The sequence below is a fragment of the Molothrus ater genome, chromosome 19 (assembly GCF_012460135.2).
Source record: "Molothrus ater isolate BHLD 08-10-18 breed brown headed cowbird chromosome 19, BPBGC_Mater_1.1, whole genome shotgun sequence".
NCBI classification, from domain to species: domain Eukaryota; kingdom Metazoa; phylum Chordata; class Aves; order Passeriformes; family Icteridae; genus Molothrus; species Molothrus ater.
This window is the reverse complement of record NC_050496.2, coordinates 5,469,737-5,488,871: the sequence shown is the minus strand read 5'-3', so window position 1 is coordinate 5,488,871 and position 19,135 is coordinate 5,469,737. Positions and strand designations below refer to the sequence as shown.

The 19,135-nt window shown below is 50.6% G+C and overlaps 3 protein-coding genes across 3 annotated transcripts; 1 reads left to right on the top strand and 2 right to left on the bottom strand.

Moving 5' to 3' along the window:
• Nucleotides 1-38: 38 nt before the first annotated feature.
• Nucleotides 39-3,860, top strand: MRPS7 (mitochondrial ribosomal protein S7). The gene is made up of 5 exons (XM_036394867.2): nucleotides 39-123; nucleotides 663-854; nucleotides 1,155-1,218; nucleotides 2,114-2,281; nucleotides 3,137-3,860. The coding sequence occupies exons 1-5, from the start codon at nucleotides 68-70 to the stop codon at nucleotides 3,356-3,358; spliced, it is 702 nt and encodes a 233-aa protein (XP_036250760.1). The 5' UTR covers nucleotides 39-67; the 3' UTR covers nucleotides 3,359-3,860.
• A 171-nt stretch (nucleotides 3,861-4,031) lies between these two features.
• MIF4GD (MIF4G domain containing) lies at nucleotides 4,032-8,746 on the bottom strand. Its single transcript, XM_036394868.1, has 6 exons — nucleotides 8,635-8,746; nucleotides 6,596-6,732; nucleotides 6,311-6,420; nucleotides 5,859-6,014; nucleotides 5,110-5,202; nucleotides 4,032-4,985 (listed from the first exon to the last, which is right to left on the bottom strand). The coding sequence occupies exons 2-6, from the start codon at nucleotides 6,675-6,677 to the stop codon at nucleotides 4,758-4,760; spliced, it is 669 nt and encodes a 222-aa protein (XP_036250761.1). The 5' UTR covers nucleotides 6,678-6,732; nucleotides 8,635-8,746; the 3' UTR covers nucleotides 4,032-4,757.
• A 923-nt stretch (nucleotides 8,747-9,669) lies between these two features.
• On the bottom strand, nucleotides 9,670-18,762 carry SLC25A19 (solute carrier family 25 member 19). The gene is made up of 7 exons (XM_036394866.1): nucleotides 18,628-18,762; nucleotides 18,380-18,525; nucleotides 17,730-17,885; nucleotides 16,860-17,030; nucleotides 15,884-16,067; nucleotides 14,604-14,734; nucleotides 9,670-13,388 (listed from the first exon to the last, which is right to left on the bottom strand). Exons 2-7 carry the CDS (start codon nucleotides 18,503-18,505, stop codon nucleotides 13,188-13,190), a joined length of 969 nt encoding a protein of 322 aa, XP_036250759.1. The 5' UTR covers nucleotides 18,506-18,525; nucleotides 18,628-18,762; the 3' UTR covers nucleotides 9,670-13,187.
• Nucleotides 18,763-19,135: the final 373 nt, after the last annotated feature.

The window sequence follows — 19,135 nt, the reverse complement described above, 5'->3', positions numbered from 1 at the left end:
CGGTGTCGGTTCTGGCCCCGCCCCATCCGCCGTGGCCCCGCCCCGCGCGGCGGCGCGCGCAGGGAAGATGGCGGCGCCCAGCGCGGCGGGGCTGGGCCGGCGGCTGCGGGCGTGGCTGCCCCGGTGAGCGGGGACAGGGGCCGGGGGGCGCCCCAGGGGCTGGTCCCCACCGCGGGAACAGGGGCAGCGCGGGAGGAGGCCTGGGGGCGGCTCGCCGGGAGTAAAACGGGGGTGCGGGGAGGGTTTGCGCCGCACCGGGAGCACGCGGACAGGCCGCCCGCCTGTTTTGCCGGGTCACACAGGCATAGAACCGTCAAGGTTGGAAGGTTGGACCTTTAAGGTCATCCAGTGCGACCATGCACGCAGCATTGCCATTCTAATCCCTAAACCACATCACCCAGCGCCAGAGGCAGACGCCTCTTGAACAGCTCCAGGGCCGGTGACGGCCCCGGGCCCTGCGCAGCCCTTCCAGTGCCTGGCCACAGGAACAGTGACAAAAGGGACAGAATCCGCACTGAGCTGCTCGCCCCACTGCCACGTGATGCCTTTCACATCCAGGATTCCTTCTGAGGCGTCTTCACATCTGTCCACATCTGCCTGCATCCCTGTCACGACACAGCACGTGCACTGGGTTACAGCCCCGCCTCTCTTGGTCCTTGCAGGATAATGCCCGTGAGATGGAGCCGCTACAACCCCAGCTACTTGGAGCCAGAAGTGAAAAAGGAATCGCATCAGAAACCTTTAGAGGAGCTGACTGAGGAGGAAAGGGAACAAATGGAGCTTAAGGCTGTTCGACCCATCAAAGCTGCTCCTCCCAGTCTCTCAAGTTCCGTGTTCAGCGACCCCATGATCAGGTCAGAGAAAGCAGCAGCTCCTCCTCTCTCCAAAAATGCCTGGGAACTGTGCTGCCCTCTTCTCCCTTTACCTGCTGGCTTCACATTGCCTTTTGTTACAGCACAATCCCTGTATTCTGGGTTAATCTTTTCCCAAAAACAAGTCCATTGTTCTGCAGTGATTAGAGATAATTACAGCAGATCTGGCAGCACCCACACTTAACCATGGGAACAACACAAAGGAATGGGGGTTGGAGGCTTATTTCTTTGGGTGATAAAATCAGAATTCATATCAGATCCTATCTGACTTTGTCTTTACAGTAAATTCACCAATATGATGATGAAGAGTGGAAATAAAGTGCTGGCCAGAAGCCTCATGTCTCAGGTAAGAACTCAGGTTTCTTCTCACTATTATGTTAAAACTAGACAAAATGGAAGGCTGCGATGTCAAACCCACTGGAACTGGGAATTACCAGAACTCGGGTAGTCCATCTCTGTGGTCCTGATGTGCTTTGCTCTGCCACACGTTGCTTGCAGCATGATTCCTCTGATAAACCATGATTTGTTTGATAAAATGTAACATTGCCCCAGCCTCCTTAGTTCACAGACCAGCAGATGACAGCTTCACGGAGAACCTTCTCTTTCCATCCTTCAGTATCCCTGTATTCTTTTGTACTGCATAAACACAGGGAATACCCTTAAAAAGCATGATTTTCTCTAAAGATCTTTGCAGCTCTCTGTCATGCCTTACCCTCTGTATAACTTGCCCTTGAAGTCCCACAGATGTGTCACCTACAATGGAACAGCTTTGAGCCTGCTCTGACCCACAGCTATTAACTGCTGTTCCCATCTGGTCTCTTCCACCCCTGAACTGCCTTCAAATGGAAACATTTTGCCCAAATGTTTCCAATTAACTGCTGATTCCTGGTTACAGAAAAGCACACAGGCTCTGGAGGGGAGGCTTTGCAGGGGAAGATGCTCAGTGCACAGGCCCGTCCCTATTCCTGGCTCCACTTTGTCCCTGCCCTTCCCTGGCTTCTGGCCCAGGTTTGTGCTGCTTATCCCCCTCACCTGAAATGCAGTGACTGATAAGAGAGACTGAAGAGCTGGGAAAGGGTGAAGTAAAACTTGAGTTAAAGAATTCCCAGTGGGTCTTTTGCCTCTGGGGCTGGTGGACCAGCTGCTCAGGTGAAAATGGGGTGCCTGTAAAAGTGATGTAACCTCATGGAGTGGGAGAATCCATTTGCCCTATATGTCTTCTTTCTTGCCTTTCTTCCAAGACTCTGGAGGCCATTAAAAGGAAGCAGCTGGAGAAGTACCACAAAGCTCCAGAAAATGAGAAGGAGACAATTGAATGCAACCCCTACATCATTTTCCACCAGGCTCTCAAGAACTGCCAGCCCATCATCGGGCTCAGCAACATCACCAGAGGAGGCAAAACCTACCAGGTAAAAGGGGGCCTGGGAGCACATCTGGTTGTAAGACAATTAGCTAGGGAGGCAAATGAACTGGTTTCCACCCCATCAAGAGAAGCTCAAGATTCTCTCTCCTTGGAAAGAGCCACTTTGCAATCTGGAATACAACAGCACCTAGAAACTGTCCAAAATCAGGATTCCCACCTCTGAGTATTGTGCTTCCCCTGTGACAGAATCACTTAAGGTTGGAAAAGACTTCTAAGATCAATCAAGTCCAACCATTAATCAGCAGCAGTCTCTGGTTCTCTGACTAGATTTGAGGAGAAATACACAGCAACTATTTTCCAAAGAGACAGAGATCAGCAGCAAAAGAATTGGTAGTCTTTGGACTACCAGTCCCATCCTTTCCACTGCACCATGTTGTTTGGGGAGAGGTCCCAAACCCTAGGGCAGGTCAGCATGGTAAAATGGGTCACCTAGATCCAGTGGGATATTTAAAACATGAGCAGAATCTGTTTCTGAGTATGGGCTCTGCAACCCTTGGGGCCTAAAGGAGAGATGAGATGTAGAGGCATTTGGAATGAGATGATCTTTAAGGTCCCTCCCAACCCAAACCATGCTGTGATTCTGTGACTTCTCTGTATTCAGTGCAGAGATGGGGTGACCATTTCCCATCTCTGCTAACTCAAACCAGCCTGGACCCAGCTCCCAGACTTTCCATTTCAGTAGCAGTGGCCAGTTCCTATGGACAGAGCAGGGGAACTGGCAGGGCTCAGCTGTGGAGTGCGGGTCTGGCTGCACAGAGCAGCACAGTGAGCACCTGCTGGTGCAGTGTGGCTGCTGGGGAGGAGCAGTTGCTGATACCTGCCATGTTTCACCCTTTCCCAGGTGCCCGTCCCGCTGACGGACAATCGGAAGCGCTTCCTGGCCATGAAGTGGTTGATCACCGAGTGCAGGGAGAACAAGCACCGCCGGACACTGATGCCAGAAAAACTCTCCCAGGAGCTGCTCCTGGCCTTCAACAATGAGGGCCCCGTCATCAAGAGGAAGCACGTCCTGCACAAGATGGCAGAGGCCAACCGGGCGTACGCCCACTTCCGCTGGTGGTAGGGACCCTGCGTGGGACACGCTGCCATGGCCTGGAGAGCAGAGCCCCATGGCTGCCAGCCTGGGAGAGGGCAAGGGGGAATATCCCTTGCAGGCAGCTTCTGTTCTAACCTAGGGAAAGCTCACACGATCCCCATGAGGTTCTTTCTTGTGCTTGTTTGGATGGGGGAAGGGGGAGTCTGAGTTACCAGCCTCAGTGGGGCTGCTCCAGTTAGTTCATAATCACTTCGCTGTGAAGACAAGCCTTAGATGTTGTTCTTACAGCAACGCTAAACAAAACCATCTTTCACTTACCTGTTTCCTGGGGATCTGAAATCTGAAAGTCTTTCTGCTCCTCAAATCAGCAATGTTTTTGGCTGCACAGCTGAGAGCAGAGCTGGATCCTTTTCCACAGGGATTGGTACAACAGGCAATAAAAGGCCCTTTTTGATTTTGGCCATCAGCAACATGGTCTGCACAGATTTGATGGGAATGTGGACAAAATAAAACCGGTTTTTATGGGAAAGGTTTCCCGATTCCAGACTTTTGTCTTTGTTGCTCCAGGTACCCTGGTTGTGTAAAGCCCTGAGGCCCTAGACTGTAGCAAACAGAGTTATCTCAGCCTTAGGGCTCCAGTCAGGAGCAACGCTTCAGTGTTGCTCAGAGCTCAGCAGCTGTGCAGGGAGAAAGCAGGGCATATGTTAGTGGAAAACTTTTATTAGAAAAAAAATCCTTCAGTAGACTATTTTGTTTTATTTCTTCCTCTTCCACTCTTATAAGAAATATACCGTAGCTGAAACTTGCAAATTCTAGAAAAAAGTGACAGTTATTGTATAAAACCTATAAAACCTGTTCCTACACGTGCTCAGGGACCTCTTCTGTAGCAGGCTGCCCTGTGGCAGGTATTCCTAGCTGTGGAAGAGCTGTGTCCCTGCAGGTGCAGCCAGCCTGCTGGAAGGAGTCTGGGAAAAAAAGCACTTGGTTGAGCTGTTTGTGAGGCCATGGTGTGTTCTGTGACCCATCCCAGAGAACCAGGTACAATCTGAGCTGGGAGAGTTCCCTGCTGCCTCCCACAGCTCTGCTGGCTTTGGGGTGAAGCAAAATGTTCTCAGCCTAAACTGTGCTTTCTTTAACAGTCATAGAAAATGCTGGTGTGAGCTACAAGCCTCCTGAGCCCTTGGCTGACAGCAGCCCAATATTAAGACAAAATCAGTGGGAGAACTTGCTGGGTAAAATGTGCCCTTCCCACTGCCCTGAACCTCCAAAGTCAGACCAGCACCAGCTGCATCTGACAGTAGGTGCAGAGAGGCTCTAGCCAGTATAAATCCTATTTACAGGGAGTGCTAGAAAATTAATGTGAAAAATTCCAAATTGGTATGAAGCTTGCTGGTGAAGGTGCTGGGGATTCCTCTGCCTTGGGAGGTTAATCTGTCACTTCACTGTAATAATATTTCTGGGCAGCGTCCGTCATCTTCCACTCAGCAGCCCGGAACTCGATGATCTCCAGCAGCAGGAGCTGGGACAGGGAGCTGAGCCCCTCCTGCAGAAGGAAACCATCTCGGAGCAGGGAGAAGAGCTCGTCCATCCGCTGGGAATTCATCTTCTCCAGCTGCTCACCAATGCGGTGGAGCTGCAGGACCAAGCAGTCCACCTTCAGAAGGAAGAGTAGATGGCTGAGCACAAAGCAGTGGAGGCTCCTCTGCACCCCCCAGGCTGTGCTTTTTACAGGTCCTTGGCAGGACAACAGGCACATCAGCAGCTCTCCCTGCACTCACCTCCTCCTCCTTCTGCAAGCTGTCGGGCTGTGCCAGCCGGAACAGGCAGTCGTACACGGGGTTCACCAGAGCCATCATGGGCATGTTGTTCACCTGCAAGGAGAGTGGAGCATTGTCAGCCTGGGGCCAGAAAGGAGTCTGCAGCTATTTTAAATAGTTATTCCCTTGCTGATCTCCAAAGGAGATGATAGCAGGATTTAGTTGTGCTGTGTTAGTGGGATTTTCATCAGAGATCAGACATTTGAGTCTCCAGGAACCAGAGGAGCTGAACAAATGATGTAAAAATAATCTATTTTTAAATGTAAGCAGGTAGTCATGGGAAATACACTTGTTCCAACAGTATTTTTCCTGCCTGCAGCTCTACTTGCATCATTTTCACATCTCCAAGCAGGAATTCAAGGTTCACACACTGCACAAAGGCCTGAAGCCAAACTCCATCAGCAAACCCCACAGCAACCGAACCAGTCCAATCTGGGACATTTGGGATCAGGCAAATCAGGGGATTTCAAACACCAGGTACAAAATGAGGAAGCTGAGACTTTGTGACTGTTCCTGAAGACTTCCTCTGCCTCTCCAAGCCTGTAGATAGCACCAGCTCTGTCAGCATCCTTGTGCAAAGAACCAGCTCTGGCCCCCATGGCACTGGGGCTCTGTACAACCCCCACCCACCACCCCTGCTCTGTTATCCCGGGATGCCCAGGCCCTACTGGCACTCCAGGCAGCAGCAGCTGGCTGCTCCAGCTCCTTACCCTCAAGTAGTCAAAGATGTTGCAGATGAAGGTGACGTAGCAGATCCAGGCCTGGAGTGAGCGAGTGCGCAGCTCCTCCCTGTCCTTGTACTCCTGCTGCAGCCGGTTCAGCAGGCTCCTCCGGAAGATGCTCTGGCCAACTTGTTTGCTCTCTGCCTATAAGCCCACAAAAACAGGATGGAGGGATGAAACAGGGGTGCCAGAGGGGCAGTTGGATGCAGTACCACACAGATACCCTTCTGTGATTCCCAAAGAGGCAGAAAAGCTGCAACTCACTGCCTGTGCTGGCCCACTGCTCTTCTGGATGCTGCCACTGCATGGGGCAAGTGGCAGGACAGGAGAGATGGGCAAGGGATAAGAGCATGTGCCTGGGGCAAAGCCCTTCCTGGTGCAGCCCAGGGACAAGCCACACAACATCCCAGGTGTTTCACTGTCCAGACAGGAGCTCTCACCTGGATGATGGTGTAGCAGATGCGCCCAGCCTCCTTGCTGAACACAGAGTCTTTGAGGGACTGGTCCACTATAATATTGGCCACTTTCTCCAGGTCCACATTACTGGGGTCTGCAGAGAAGAGGAATGCTGTTAGGACCCAGCCCTCTTTGGCCCCTGATTGCTTTGAGGCAGCAGCTCAAAGCAAGCCCTGGAAAGCAACGAAGGTCTATGCAGGGCCCAGGAGAGTCACATTAAATGGTGCAGAAGCCGTGTGTGGCAGAGGAGCTCATAAAGACCTGCTGACCTTTGAGGGCTGTTTTCAGCAGCTTCTGAGTCTCGGAGTCGAAGGACTGTATTTTGTACTCTTCTTTGCCCGTTTCCCCCATGACTGGTTTCCTCCAAGGGCAAGAATCAGGGCAGTGGATGAGCTAGTGACAGTCCCTGGGGAAGGAGCACACAGAGCTTAGCTGGACAGAGGCAAACCTTCACCCATTTCCCATTCGGCACATCCCAGGTAGTGTTGAAGCACAGGCTGTTTCCTGACAGCTCCCCACCCCAAAGAAACTCCTCTTTTATTAGGGCACCAACTCTACCTCTAGATTGGTGCAAATCCTCATTCCCACATCTTTTAAAGCCTTGTCTCCTACCAGCTGATAATAGAACTTCAGAGCCTTTATATTTTTCTGATATGAGAAACATGTTACAGGCAAAGCAGACCCAAAATATATGTGGCTGTATCACAGGAAGGCACACACTGCTCCCTTGGGCCTTTTAAACACCAATTCAGCAGCTTTCATACAAAAATCTGTGAAGAATCAAAGCCAGTACAAAAGCATCCAACACACACTCACTAGAGCACCTCTCCTGCACCACAGCCAGGCTTCCTCAGCTCCCAGCTCGACACAGCAAACTCAGCAGCGAAGTCCCCAAGAGCTCCCATCTCTCATCCCTCTGCAGTCAAGCACTCTCTGCAGCACCAGCAGTGCTCCTAACTAGTCTCTAGACTAATTTTCTTCTGCTTCATGATACAGTGAAGACAGCAAGAGGGTATGCACGGCACAGAGAGGAAGGGCTTGCTTTGATTCACATGGGATCTGATTGATGGAAATGCAGAGCTGTCCAGACCGGCAGTACAAACAGGAGAAGGCAATCAGCCAAATGAGTTTTGCCAGCTCGTCGAAATTCCTCGGCCATTACTCACCCCTCTCTGCAAACAGGTCCCTACCCAGATCAAAGCACAAGAGCCTTTAGGGGGATGGGACAGGTACCGTGGGCAGTCCCCTCACATACAGCACAACAGTAACTCAGAGCAGAGAGCAGCCCCATGGGGGTGACCACTCGCCGACGCTGCTTTCGCAGCCAAAGCTCTCGCCTACCCTGCGACTGGCACTGGGATTCTTTCCCTGGTGGATTCACAAGCAGCTGGGTGCCCTCCTTGCCATGCCTGGTTGGCAAACACCTTCCTAGCCGACCTCTCCTCTCTCTGTATCTGCACTCAGGCCATGCTGCACTGCCAGTGGAGCAGCCCGAGATCGCCAGCAGTCCCACCGGCAGCATCTCCAGGCAGCAGGACCCTGGCGAGAGCGCAGCGCCGCACGCAGCGCAGCGAGAAGCGCCCGAGCTCGTCTGGCAGCGTCTGTGCCACCGCCGCCCGGCCCCTCTCCCGGAGCTTGCGTTCCTCGTCTCCCTGGGATGGCTACGGCTGCTTTGAGCTGCTGAGCCAAATAACCCTGCCAGAGCAAACCACAGCGTGTGAAAGTCGAGCCGGCCAGGTCTCGTCTGCATTAGAGACCCTCCTGCCAGCACCACCTTATCGGAAGGGCTGGTGGCAGTGGGTGACATGGGGCACCTGTGGGTACCGACTGCTCCTCTGCCACTGGCCCCGGCTAGACGAGTTGTCCCGGGGGCTGACTCGGTTGGGGTCAGCACCCTCAATCTGCCGCTGATCCACCAGCTCAGGTGGATCACACAGGCACCTGTAACCTGTAGGGTCACACCTGGCAGTATGGGCTGGACAAGTCCTGGCCACTGCAAGGAGAGGGAGAAGAGCAGAGAGTCTCCTCTGTCACCCCATAGCGTCTGCCCCAGGGGCTCTACCAGCCCCCGGAACCCCCATCCCATCCCCGCCGAACCGCAAGTGGAACCCCCAGCGTTGAGACGCCTCTTGCCCGGGACAGCTGGACCAGCGGACCCCCAGGAACCCCCACCGCTGCCTCCCGTCGCTCCAGCCCCGCGGCTGGCACAAGCCCAAGGGCCACGGACGCAGGAAGAGGCGGATCCCGGGGAAAGCAGCCCCCGCGCTGCCCGGCCAGGGCAGGGGGAGCCAGGCGCAGCCCCACCGACCTGCCGGCCGCCCTCGCTGTGTCCTCCGGCCGCCGGGACATTGCCGGCACCTCCCGCGCCCTCCCGGCACGGCCCAGGTTTCCTCTTAGGTCATTTCCTCGCCCGAGCCGGGGGAGGGCCGGGCCGGGCCGGGCGGGAGAGCGGCGGCAGCTGCGGCAGCGCCACCGCCTGCGAGCGTCGGAGCACGGCGGGCTGAGCGCCCGGTACGGCCGGCTGCTCCTCGGGAAACTGCGGGGCTCCCCCAGGCACGGCCGGCTGCACCCCCGACACCTTCCCGGGCACGGCCGCTGCTTTTCCGACTGCCCTGCCGGGGGATCTCGGGCAGCACTCACCCCTCTGCCCCAGTCCCCCGCGGGGCTGTCCCGGCGCTCTACGGATGACAACGGCGTGAATTCCACCCTTCCCTCCGGGCCAGGGGCAGGCTGCAGCCCAATGGTATTAAAAATGAGTAGGAAAAAAGTCAGGAAAGAGGAGTGGCAGTAAACCAATGCACTGCAACAACAGCTCAGTGTGATATAACACACTTCACGTATTTTTCTCTCAAATCTCAACCATTTCATAAGGGAAGACCCCACTGGGGGTGAAGTCTTCACCGCAGAGCAGACAGGCTGCTAAACCAGGGAATGGCTGAGGGAGCACAGAATGAACAGTTTGGGAATATTTTCTGTAGCACTGCATGGCCTGGCTGGATACAAACAAAGCCTGAACTATTCCACCGGGGATGTGATGCTCAGGACTGGTTACCACAGCTCCAAATGCCCCTCTAGGACACAGCAGTGGGACTGGGCTGCAAAAATCCCCCTTAGCTAATCCCTCTTGGTGCAGTTCTCAGTAGTGATACCCAGCAGAAAGGATACAGTTCTGCCTACGGCTGAGGAGCACCTACAAACCAGCAATGGGAAATCCAAATGGCTCCTGTTGCCCTATGCTCTGGGCCCTGACTATTCTCCCTTTTAGGCAACAGGAGGGCCACGATGTTCCTGCAGGGTCCAGCAGAGGCACAAAGAGGAAAGGAATAAATCAACTGCATCCAGCTACTGCATAACAAAATATTTAATGTACCTTGTCTTAAAGGTAGGCACACACTGTGCATGTTGTGCCGAATGCTTTCAGGAAAGAGCAGCTGCAAAAGATCCACTCTGGCAACACAGCAAAATGCCACTGTTACAGTTTCTACATCACAAGAGAAACTTAAATCTAAATTAAATACCATCTATTCCAGTCCCGACTGTAAAACATTAATTTCTTGTCAAAAATGATGCTGTGCAGCTCTGGATGAGTATCCTGAGAGTGGGACTGTCCTAGGAACTTGGTGAGCCAGCCAGCACTGCAGGAATCAGCATGTTCCTCACAGATCTTGTGTGTCCAAGGCAGCCTCAGTGCGTGGTGGAGCTGCAAACGACTGGGGCACAACTGCTCACCAATGCTCTGCCTGCTAAGGAGCTTTTGGACATTCTCATGGTAAAAGGCACTAGAAGAAAACAAATGCAACTGCTGAGCAGCTTGTGAGGTGAACTGCAGGCAAATCCCTGGTGATAGGACTAGCTTGGAAAGAAATCCCAAGGGCCAAAATCAGCCAAGTCTCACAGTGAGGCATTTGCCATGTTGAGTCACTTCACACTGAACGGGAGCAGCAGCTTCCAAGAGCATATCTGCCCCAGTACAAGGAGAACAAGGTGACCACAGATCTCTCCCATCTCCTGCTCCTCTAATTCTAGAGATTTAGCTCCTAACAGCATGTGTTTTGCCAGAGCAGCTTGAGAAATAAGATCTGTCCACCTAGTGCTTCATTCAGCCTCAATCCCACAGAGAAATCAACACTCCTCTTACGGTGCTTTCCCCAGCAAAGGCTGAGAAATCTATGAGGACAGATGCTGCTGATCAGAGGTGAAGAAGTGATTGTTGGATGCAGCTTCTAATATTGTTGAGGTTGTCACATCTTTCTCCCTCTCGCTGGAAGCCCAGATGACTTTATGGGCCTGTAACATTTGTGACTCACAGCCTAAAAGCCTCCAACCAGGGAGTGTCTATTCCACAGCCTGGGTCAGACAGGCACAACTTTAACTCCAGCTTTGCCATCTGCTGGGTGGAGGCAACCTCAGTTAATGCAGAGTGGAGGAAAAAACGACCCCAGAGAGGAAAAGCTGCTCCATACTCTCCAGTGCTGCCCTCTGTGGAGCAGCCAAACTGCCCATACCAGCATCACCTCAAGCTCCACAGCACCCTCGAGGAATGTCATCTTAACAGAGTACAGATCTTCCTGCTCTTTCCTGCTGCTGAGTGCCCAACCAGTTTCCCCCTATTTTGTGTAGTTTGGCAGCAGCTATTTGATAGAAAATGGAAAACAAGTCTTGCAATGTTTAGACAGGATGGATGAGTCCCCATTTCCTAAGGAAGCCTAGGTCAGCACCGAATATTTTCTGCTCTGGCCTGTCCCTGCTAACCATGACGGCATTCCTCTCACCAGCAACAAAATACAGTAACAAAGCCAACCCGTTAGTGTGTGTTTTGAAAAGAGACATTTCTCTCCCTCAGAAGGATGTCATGAGGCTGAGTTCATTACTCCTTATCATGTCTTTCCAAGAACAACAGGTAAACAATAAACAAAGGCTAAACATCGTTAAGAATATTCTGAGAATTCTCAGAAGAGCCTAAATAACACAGGAAAATGACAATAGGATTGAGGCACTTGGAGAAACTCTACATTTCCTGCATTTTCTGCTTAAACTAAATGGCCATTTTTAAAGTATATGCATCTCTCTCTCCCCTCTTTAAGACTCACATATCGGCCTCCTGCCTGACACTGACACTGGTGAATGAACTTAATTTTACACAGCTCTGTCACCTGCAGGCCACTCTGTACTCCAAGATCTCAAACCCATAGCACACATAAAGTTATTCAGCCTGGGCTTGCAAGGAATTTCTCCAGATACGTCAGCCACCAGTGAAACAGCTGTTTTTTAAAAACAGCCTCTCACAATAGCTCAGGATAAGTGAGCAAGGCTGATGTGCTCAAAATTGCCAGGACAAGTTTCGTCAACGGAATGGAATTGGTCAGGAATGGAATTGGTCAGGAATGGAATCTGGCCAGACCATTTGGGATTAACACCCTGAATACTGCTGAAAAGAGCTGGGAAAAGCTTTGTGTAAAAAACCATCAAACCATCCTCCAAATAACTGCAGTGCTCTGCCTTATCCACCCTTTGCAGATGACTAACGTGCTTTTGTATGGCAGGGCTGGGAACTCTGCCTTCCACACAATCCAGCCACACCCTGCTAGGCTTGAAAAAACACAGAATAAAAGAGGAGGAAGAAAGTAATTTTCCTCTTTTCCACTGTTACATAAATCAGAGTTGTTGGTAGGTTGTTTTGTTGGTTTTTTTAACCACTCATAAAATGTTTGAAACTCCAGAAAAACACTTTTCCATCTCTAATTCAATCATCCATGTGAAACACCACGCTCAGCCAACCAATTCCCATTTGATGTTCATTCCTTTCACTTCAGCAAATCTTGTCAAAACATTTTCATCTGCTAGCACCAGTGCAGGACTGAGGTTCTGAAATATTTTGAGACCACTACAGAAATACAGAAACACATTCAGAGGTGCTGTTAAATAAATAATGATAAAAAATTACTAGTTTCCACAGGACTTTCCCTTCATTATTCCAGCTTAGAATAATTATTTCTTAACTCTACACAGCATTTGTTTACTCACTGCTTTGAAGCAAAGCACCCTGAAGTAAAAATGTAGTTTGTGCGTTGAATCCCCTCAGAATGGGGCTCTTAATATGCAAGTTTGCTTGTAAAAAGTGAGTGAGGCATTGCAAATCCCTAAGAGATGTATGGCCAGACACCCAGGAAGGGAAAAGGGAATTCAGCATACAATCAAGTTCACTGGAGTTAAAGGAAAAACAAGTCTGATCCAGCATGATCAGAGAAGATGCTGTGTTTAAGATGACAGAGAATGCTCAGCTAGCAAGTGGTGACCAAGAAGCAGCAGCTGGCAGCAAAGGAAAACTGAGGGTCTGTGCATTTATGTGGCTTTACCTGACTTTACACCAGCAGGACAGAGTGACCTGTGCAACACCAAGACAAGAGTCTGGTGGAAACAGCAGGCACTGAGCAAAGGAAGAAAGCTGTGCAGATGCAGTGCTAGGAAGTGGTGTCTGGTTGGTTAAGCAGCACTAGGCTGGGCCAGAATCCCCTCTCTGGGATCCAGGGCAAGCTCAGGGATTCACCCACTTTACTGGGTGCCTTTCCAGAGCACAGGAATTGCTAGGCAGTGGTCTGTTTGTTCCCCCTCTCACCACTAAATGTGCACTGATATGAGAGGAGACAGAAGGAAAGTGCTCTGTTGAATGGCTCCCAGCCAAGTAGTTCAGTGTCTCCAGCAGAACTGCAGTTGCCTTCTCCTTCTGCTTGGTCTCAGGAGGTGATTCCCCACAGGCTGGGGGAGCTCTGGGAGCCCTGACATTTCCAACATGCTCGTGACAGAGCAAGGCCATCAGTCTCCCCTCCTGAGGAGAACAGCAGGCAGCCACACACATCCCTTTCAGCCTTCCTTCCTCTTCGTGCTCTCAGGGCTCTTCATGGTGCACAGGAGGCTGCAGAACAGCTCGTACCAAAAGAAGATGAGGCCAGAGGAGAAGGCAGCCTTCAGCAAACTGGGAGAGAGGCCCTTGAAGAACCCACCTGGGCCCTCCTCTCGCATGATCTGCCTCACACAGTCCAGGAAACCCCCATACGTCCGTACCTGGGAGAGAAATGGCAACAAGGTTAAACAAGAAAACTTCAGCACAACTGGAAAAAACCACAAAGATCCCCAAACTATACACAGAAACATTATCTTGACATGCAGCCTGGAGATGCCTTTCTGGATAATATAATAACTAACTGAAACTTTTAGAGAGAGTGTAGAGAGAGCAGGATAGAGGAAATGTAGACATACAGCATCAGCAATGGTTTGTGCACATCATTCACTGAATGGCTGTAAAACCTCTCCATGCAACAACAGCCTGACTTTAAATTTATTGCAGAGGTTTGTGAAGTCATTATTTCAGATTGCATAGCTGCTGCTTTCTATCCCCTTCACTGTCTAAGAAGGAAAAAATGTTGAGTTTTCTGTCAGAAAGCAAACACAGCTACAACACTTAGAAGTTTCCAAATTAGCTGTCTGCATGTTGTCATGTTACACTGTGAAGTTTTAACATCTTGTGACGCATCAATGCTAAGAACAAATTTTGTATCTTACTGCAAGAGGAAAAGCATCCAATGCAATGGGCTGAGACATCAAAATCCTATTCAAGAGTTTCTTAGGGTACAGACTGATTTCCTTCTCAGATCCCAGGAATTTTAAGGAAAGTAGAAAATTTCCACATTTCATGGAAAAAAAAAGAGAAAGTTCCTTGAAAGATCTATATTTGTCTTCAAGTGTATTTCAAGGTGGTAACAATGGTGCTAAAGAACACCAGAGTATTTAATTTGTTTTGAATTTCAGGCTATCCTCATACACAAAACACATGTTGAACACTTGGTGCCTATTTTTTGTGTCAAAATATTATTTGTAGAAGAGGAGCCTGACAGCCAGGTGACTCCAGCACAGAGCCAGTGTCATCCTCTGCTAGTAATTTGGTTCTGAATCAGAAAAACCAAGCTGCAACTAGAAAAGTAAAGTAAATCAAAAGCCCTTTGCCTGCCTGACTCATCCCCAGCTCCAAGACACAGTTGATGGGGAGAGATGACAAGCCAGAGCACAGGTATGTGGGACATAGGTCCCTCCTGGGACCTATCATAAAGTAAACCCAGTATGTTCATGTATAAATTCACATTATTAAATGACACCAGTGCTCACTGGGAGCTCCCAACCCAAACATGAACTCAACAGGTACCACTGGTAGATTGTCACTGCATTCCAGTGCACTGGACTAGCCCATACTCAGGAAAATCCACCACTTCCAGCATTTCTCACCTGCCCAAAGGCTGCCCGAGCGTGCTCAAAGCCACCCACTTGCAGTCGCTTTTTGACCAAATCCAAAGGGTACGTGAGGCTTTTGCTGACCACTCCAGCACAGCTGCCACAGACAAGGTTTCTAACGCTGGCTGAGAAGCAGAAAGGGAAAAGGATAATAGGGAGGGAAAAAAGAGCATTATCAGGGAATTCTGATTAAAGATCATAAGAGGTAAGTTAAAAATCATTTTTCACAAGAACTAAGGTCAAAAAAAGTCCTTTGAAGTTGCAACACCTCTTCTGCAATAGTTTCAGCCAAAGAATCTCAAGCTGTATTTTTTCAGGCTTGCAATGTCTTTTGGAATCAGAGGACCAGCTCCTCTTGGTCCTTTACACTGACTTAGGGTTTTGCTCTGCTCAATAAACCCCAATCCTCAGTCACCTGACAACTTGCTGCCAGTGGATGAAAGTTTTCATGCCCTCCCAGTAAAAGCCTGGTCACTGGAAATCTTGCACCCATGACTGCTCAGGCTGATGCATTCTGGATTGGAATGTCTCAAGCTGACACTGCCTGATGATTTCAGAGGCTTGTGGGAAATGAGTTCTGTATTAAACTTTTTCCTGACAAACATGAGGTCCCAGCACAAAACCACCATCAGCCTCTGCCACCTAAAATTAAATATGCAGACATTGAAAAGTCTAGTTCTGAAGAAATCCCACTGAGGAACAAACTCATGCTGCTGCTGCATCCCTCTTGCTCAAGGAGGCACAGGTATCTAGAACTGCCAAGGTGGCAGGTTGCATCAGGATGATGTTCTCTTACAATGGAGCTAGAAATCAACATCAAAATACCAAATCAAGAGCCTGGCAGCTTTAAATTGGAGTAGATGAATCCTCTTCCCTAACAGCTGAGCTGGAATCTGCAGGCAGATTTACTACAGAAATCCAAGAGTCCTGTCCCCACAGCACTAATGAAACAGGAAGATTATGGCAGCACTGTCTTCCCACAATATCAGTAATGTGACCCTGTTAAAGAAAGAGCACCCTGGCCTGTGACACTTCACTTTTCCATCTACCCATTTCCATCACAGTTACTGCACAACAGGAGCTGTTTGTAAACTCTGCTGTACTTATTTTGGCATTTCCCTGCAGGGGTAAAAATGAGAGGTGGGAAATAAGAGACACTTTTCAGATGTTACATCAAAAAATTTGAAAGGACTAACAGAGCTTACATCAGTCACCCAAACTACATTCATCTTCTTTCTCTCCTGACTGCAACCATCACTGTCCCAAGTTCCTACCTCCATTCTTTGCTTCAGCTGGAATCACCCATTTGGAAAACTGCTGCAGGATGTTGTAGAAGAAGAACTGGAGACCAGCGTATGGGAAGATAGCAATGAGTGTGGGGGTCAAACCTCTGTAGAAAGTCCGAGGCCCTTCTGTCTGGTACATAGTCACCACTGCATGGCGAAGGTTGAGGTAAATCTGTACAACAAGGAAGAGGCTAAGTGACTTTCCAGTGAACTTAAAAACAGCCAACCAAAGGTCAGGTCATTTCCCAGTAATGGGTATAGGAATTCCCCACTGCCCAAAATACAACTGTCTGTCTTCAGCACAAAGTGATGAGCAAGGTGATTTTTCACACCCTCACAGCATTCTCTGCTAGGCCCCTGTGACTTAAAAGAAACAAGGCATGGAGCTGAGTCCCAAGACCACCTGCATCACAGACATGATTATTTTTCTTTTAACAGTTTTTAACTCCTGCAACACAATTAATATAATACATACTGTAATTCTACTGCAGGCTAAATACAGAAATGGCTCTGATACAAATCTATCCCATTATTACAGAGCTAGTTAGTGCAGACACCAGTTCTTGTGTAAAAAGAACACAAAGCACAGGTGAAAGGTGACTAATTTCAAGTATCATCCCCATCATTATCTAAACATGACTCTCCGCATGTGCAAAGTTTCAAAAATGCAATGTTCAACAGTCTGGGGAGCAGGTTCTATAAAAAGCCAAAAGCCAAAGCAAAAAACTGAGTTATCCTGTTAAGGGCAGTTTCTCCTTTCTGCATCAGAAGCACCAAAACACAATTAGGAAAGCTGTGTCAACAGCACAAAGGATAACTTGGCAACAGAGTAAACACTGGCCATAACAGCACCTGCTCCTTCATTTAACCCACAATGCTGTATGTGCTTTCAAACCTCCTGCACCTTCAGACCTGTGGAACATTGCCACTGCTATGGATGATAACATGGAACGCTAAGCCTCACCTTTGGCTCACCCTGGGCAGCAAAGCGGGTGCGCAGCGTGTCCACAGGCTGGACTGCGACCGAGGCGGTGCAGGCAGCCAGGCCCCCGCACACCAGGTGCACCAAGGAGTCGCGGGCTTTGAAGGAGGTGACGTTGTGCGTCAGCTCCGTCAGGCTCTCGAAGGTCATGAACTTGCAGAAACAAAAGCGAGCGGGTCAGGAAGCCGATCCTTATGACTCACACAGGTTTCCCACTCCTCTCTCATTTCACCAACAGCTCCACCCCTCCCCGCTTGTTACCACCTTCTACGTCCTTCAAAAGTCCTCCCCAACTTGCCACGTAAAAATCACTAAGCAGCCCTGAGAATGCTTGGGATACTCTGGTGTCCAACACTTCTGCTAATTCTTGCATTTAGAATCGTGAAAAACTCATTTTAATGTTCTGTGGCTCCAGAAGAGTGTTTGCTAAGTCACAGATATGCTTTCCTTTACCCTTTCAGCCACTGCTCCTAAAGCTGTCACTAATGCTTACAAATAAACCATAACAGTGCTGTGTAAAACACCGTCATCAGCTTCACTGATTTTTTCCTAAGAAGCCCTTAGGGTGACAGCGTGACTAGAAGCAAAAAGCTGCCCAGGCTTGGGGCATGAGCAGCTAAGCCAAATGTCAGGAGTAGAGAGGGCTTATCTATGACACCAGATACAGACAGAGCTCAGTTTGCTCTCACTATGCTCCAGTCTATCCAGCCAGCTCAGGAATATTAACTTAGGAATTATTCAGCAGCTTTGTACAGCTGTAAACCTTCCCACTCCTGAACACAGACAGTCTGAGGGAGCAGAGCAGTGTCCTGTGTATACACAGTGTGCCCAGGTGATGCCTGGTGCCCTTACCTGAACAGCTCCGAAGCCAACAGAAAGGAACTGAGCGGGAACATGGCCCTTCCAGAAGGCTGTCAGGCCCTCCTCCCGGAAGATGCGCTGCACAGCTTGCAGGATGCCGTGGTACTTGGCCGCGGGGTTTCTGGAGGAGAGCTGCTCGATCTGGAGCTGGAGGAAAGGGGAGAAACTATTTTCAATTTCACCCTTCAACACCGGTTCAAGTGTCCAGTTCAGGAATTCACAACCCTGTCAGCCAACTAATGCTAACGGATGACATTCTGTCTTCCCACAGAACCACATTCAGATCTGACTAGGATGTTATTTGTGAAGGGCTCTAAAAGAATATAAATGTGCACGAACACAAAAGATAAGCAGGAGGGATGATGGTGACATTCAGTCAGAGAGTGTAAGTCATTCACAAAAACAGAAGGAGAACGAACTCTGAGAAACACAAGATTCCATTCCCACACAAGTTAAGTTGTATAAATAGAAGCAGTGGACACAAGATAGCCCTACTTCCTTGCATAACCTGTACACAACGTAGGTGAGGCCTGAGGAGGGATTCAGTGCTCTCTGGCTGCACAGGTGACCTGTTCAGCCAGGACACGATCAGCTCTGCTGCTCTTTCATCCCGGCCCCCAGGCACGCCGCGAGTGAGGTACCTGAAAGCGGATCTTGAGGACGTCCAAGGGGCTGACGAGGACCCGAGTGACCAAGCCAGACGCTGATCCTGCTGCAGCCGCTTCCGCCGTGGACACGCACCTGCCTTCGGGGTCGTAACCCACCATGCCTGCCGGCTGTCCCCAGCCTGGGCAGGGGAACAGAGCCGTGAGCCCTCACCGAGCCCCCACCCCACAGCTCCCTCACGCCAAGGCCCACAGCCCCTCCTAACCCCAAACTCCCTTCTCACCCCACGGGACACACAGATGCCCCTCTGCATCACTCCCTCTGCCCCGCAGCTCCCGGCCCCGCCAGTGGCAGCCACCAGCGGGGGGCCCGAGCCGAGCCCGGCGGCACCGGGGCTGTCCGGCCCTGGGCCGACTCCCGCCGCGCCGCCTCACCCGCTGCCGCCGGCTCCGCACTGCGCCTGCGCGCCGCGGGGGCCGCTGGGAGATGCAGTCCCGGGAACGGCGCCCACGTCCGCACCACGCGCGGGATGCGGCGCTCACAGAACCGCGGACCGGTGGGGCTGGACAAGCCCCGAGACCGTGGAGGCCAACCTGTGAGCCAACACCACCCTGTCAGCCAGACCATGGCACTGAATGCCACATCCAATCTTTCCCCCAGGGACAGTGACAGCTCCCTGGGCCGCCCGTTCCAATGTCTAATCACCCTTTCCATGAAGAAATTCTTCCTGATGTCCAACCGAAAGCTCCACTGGTGCAGCTTAAGGTTATGTCCTTTCACTTGTTACCTGG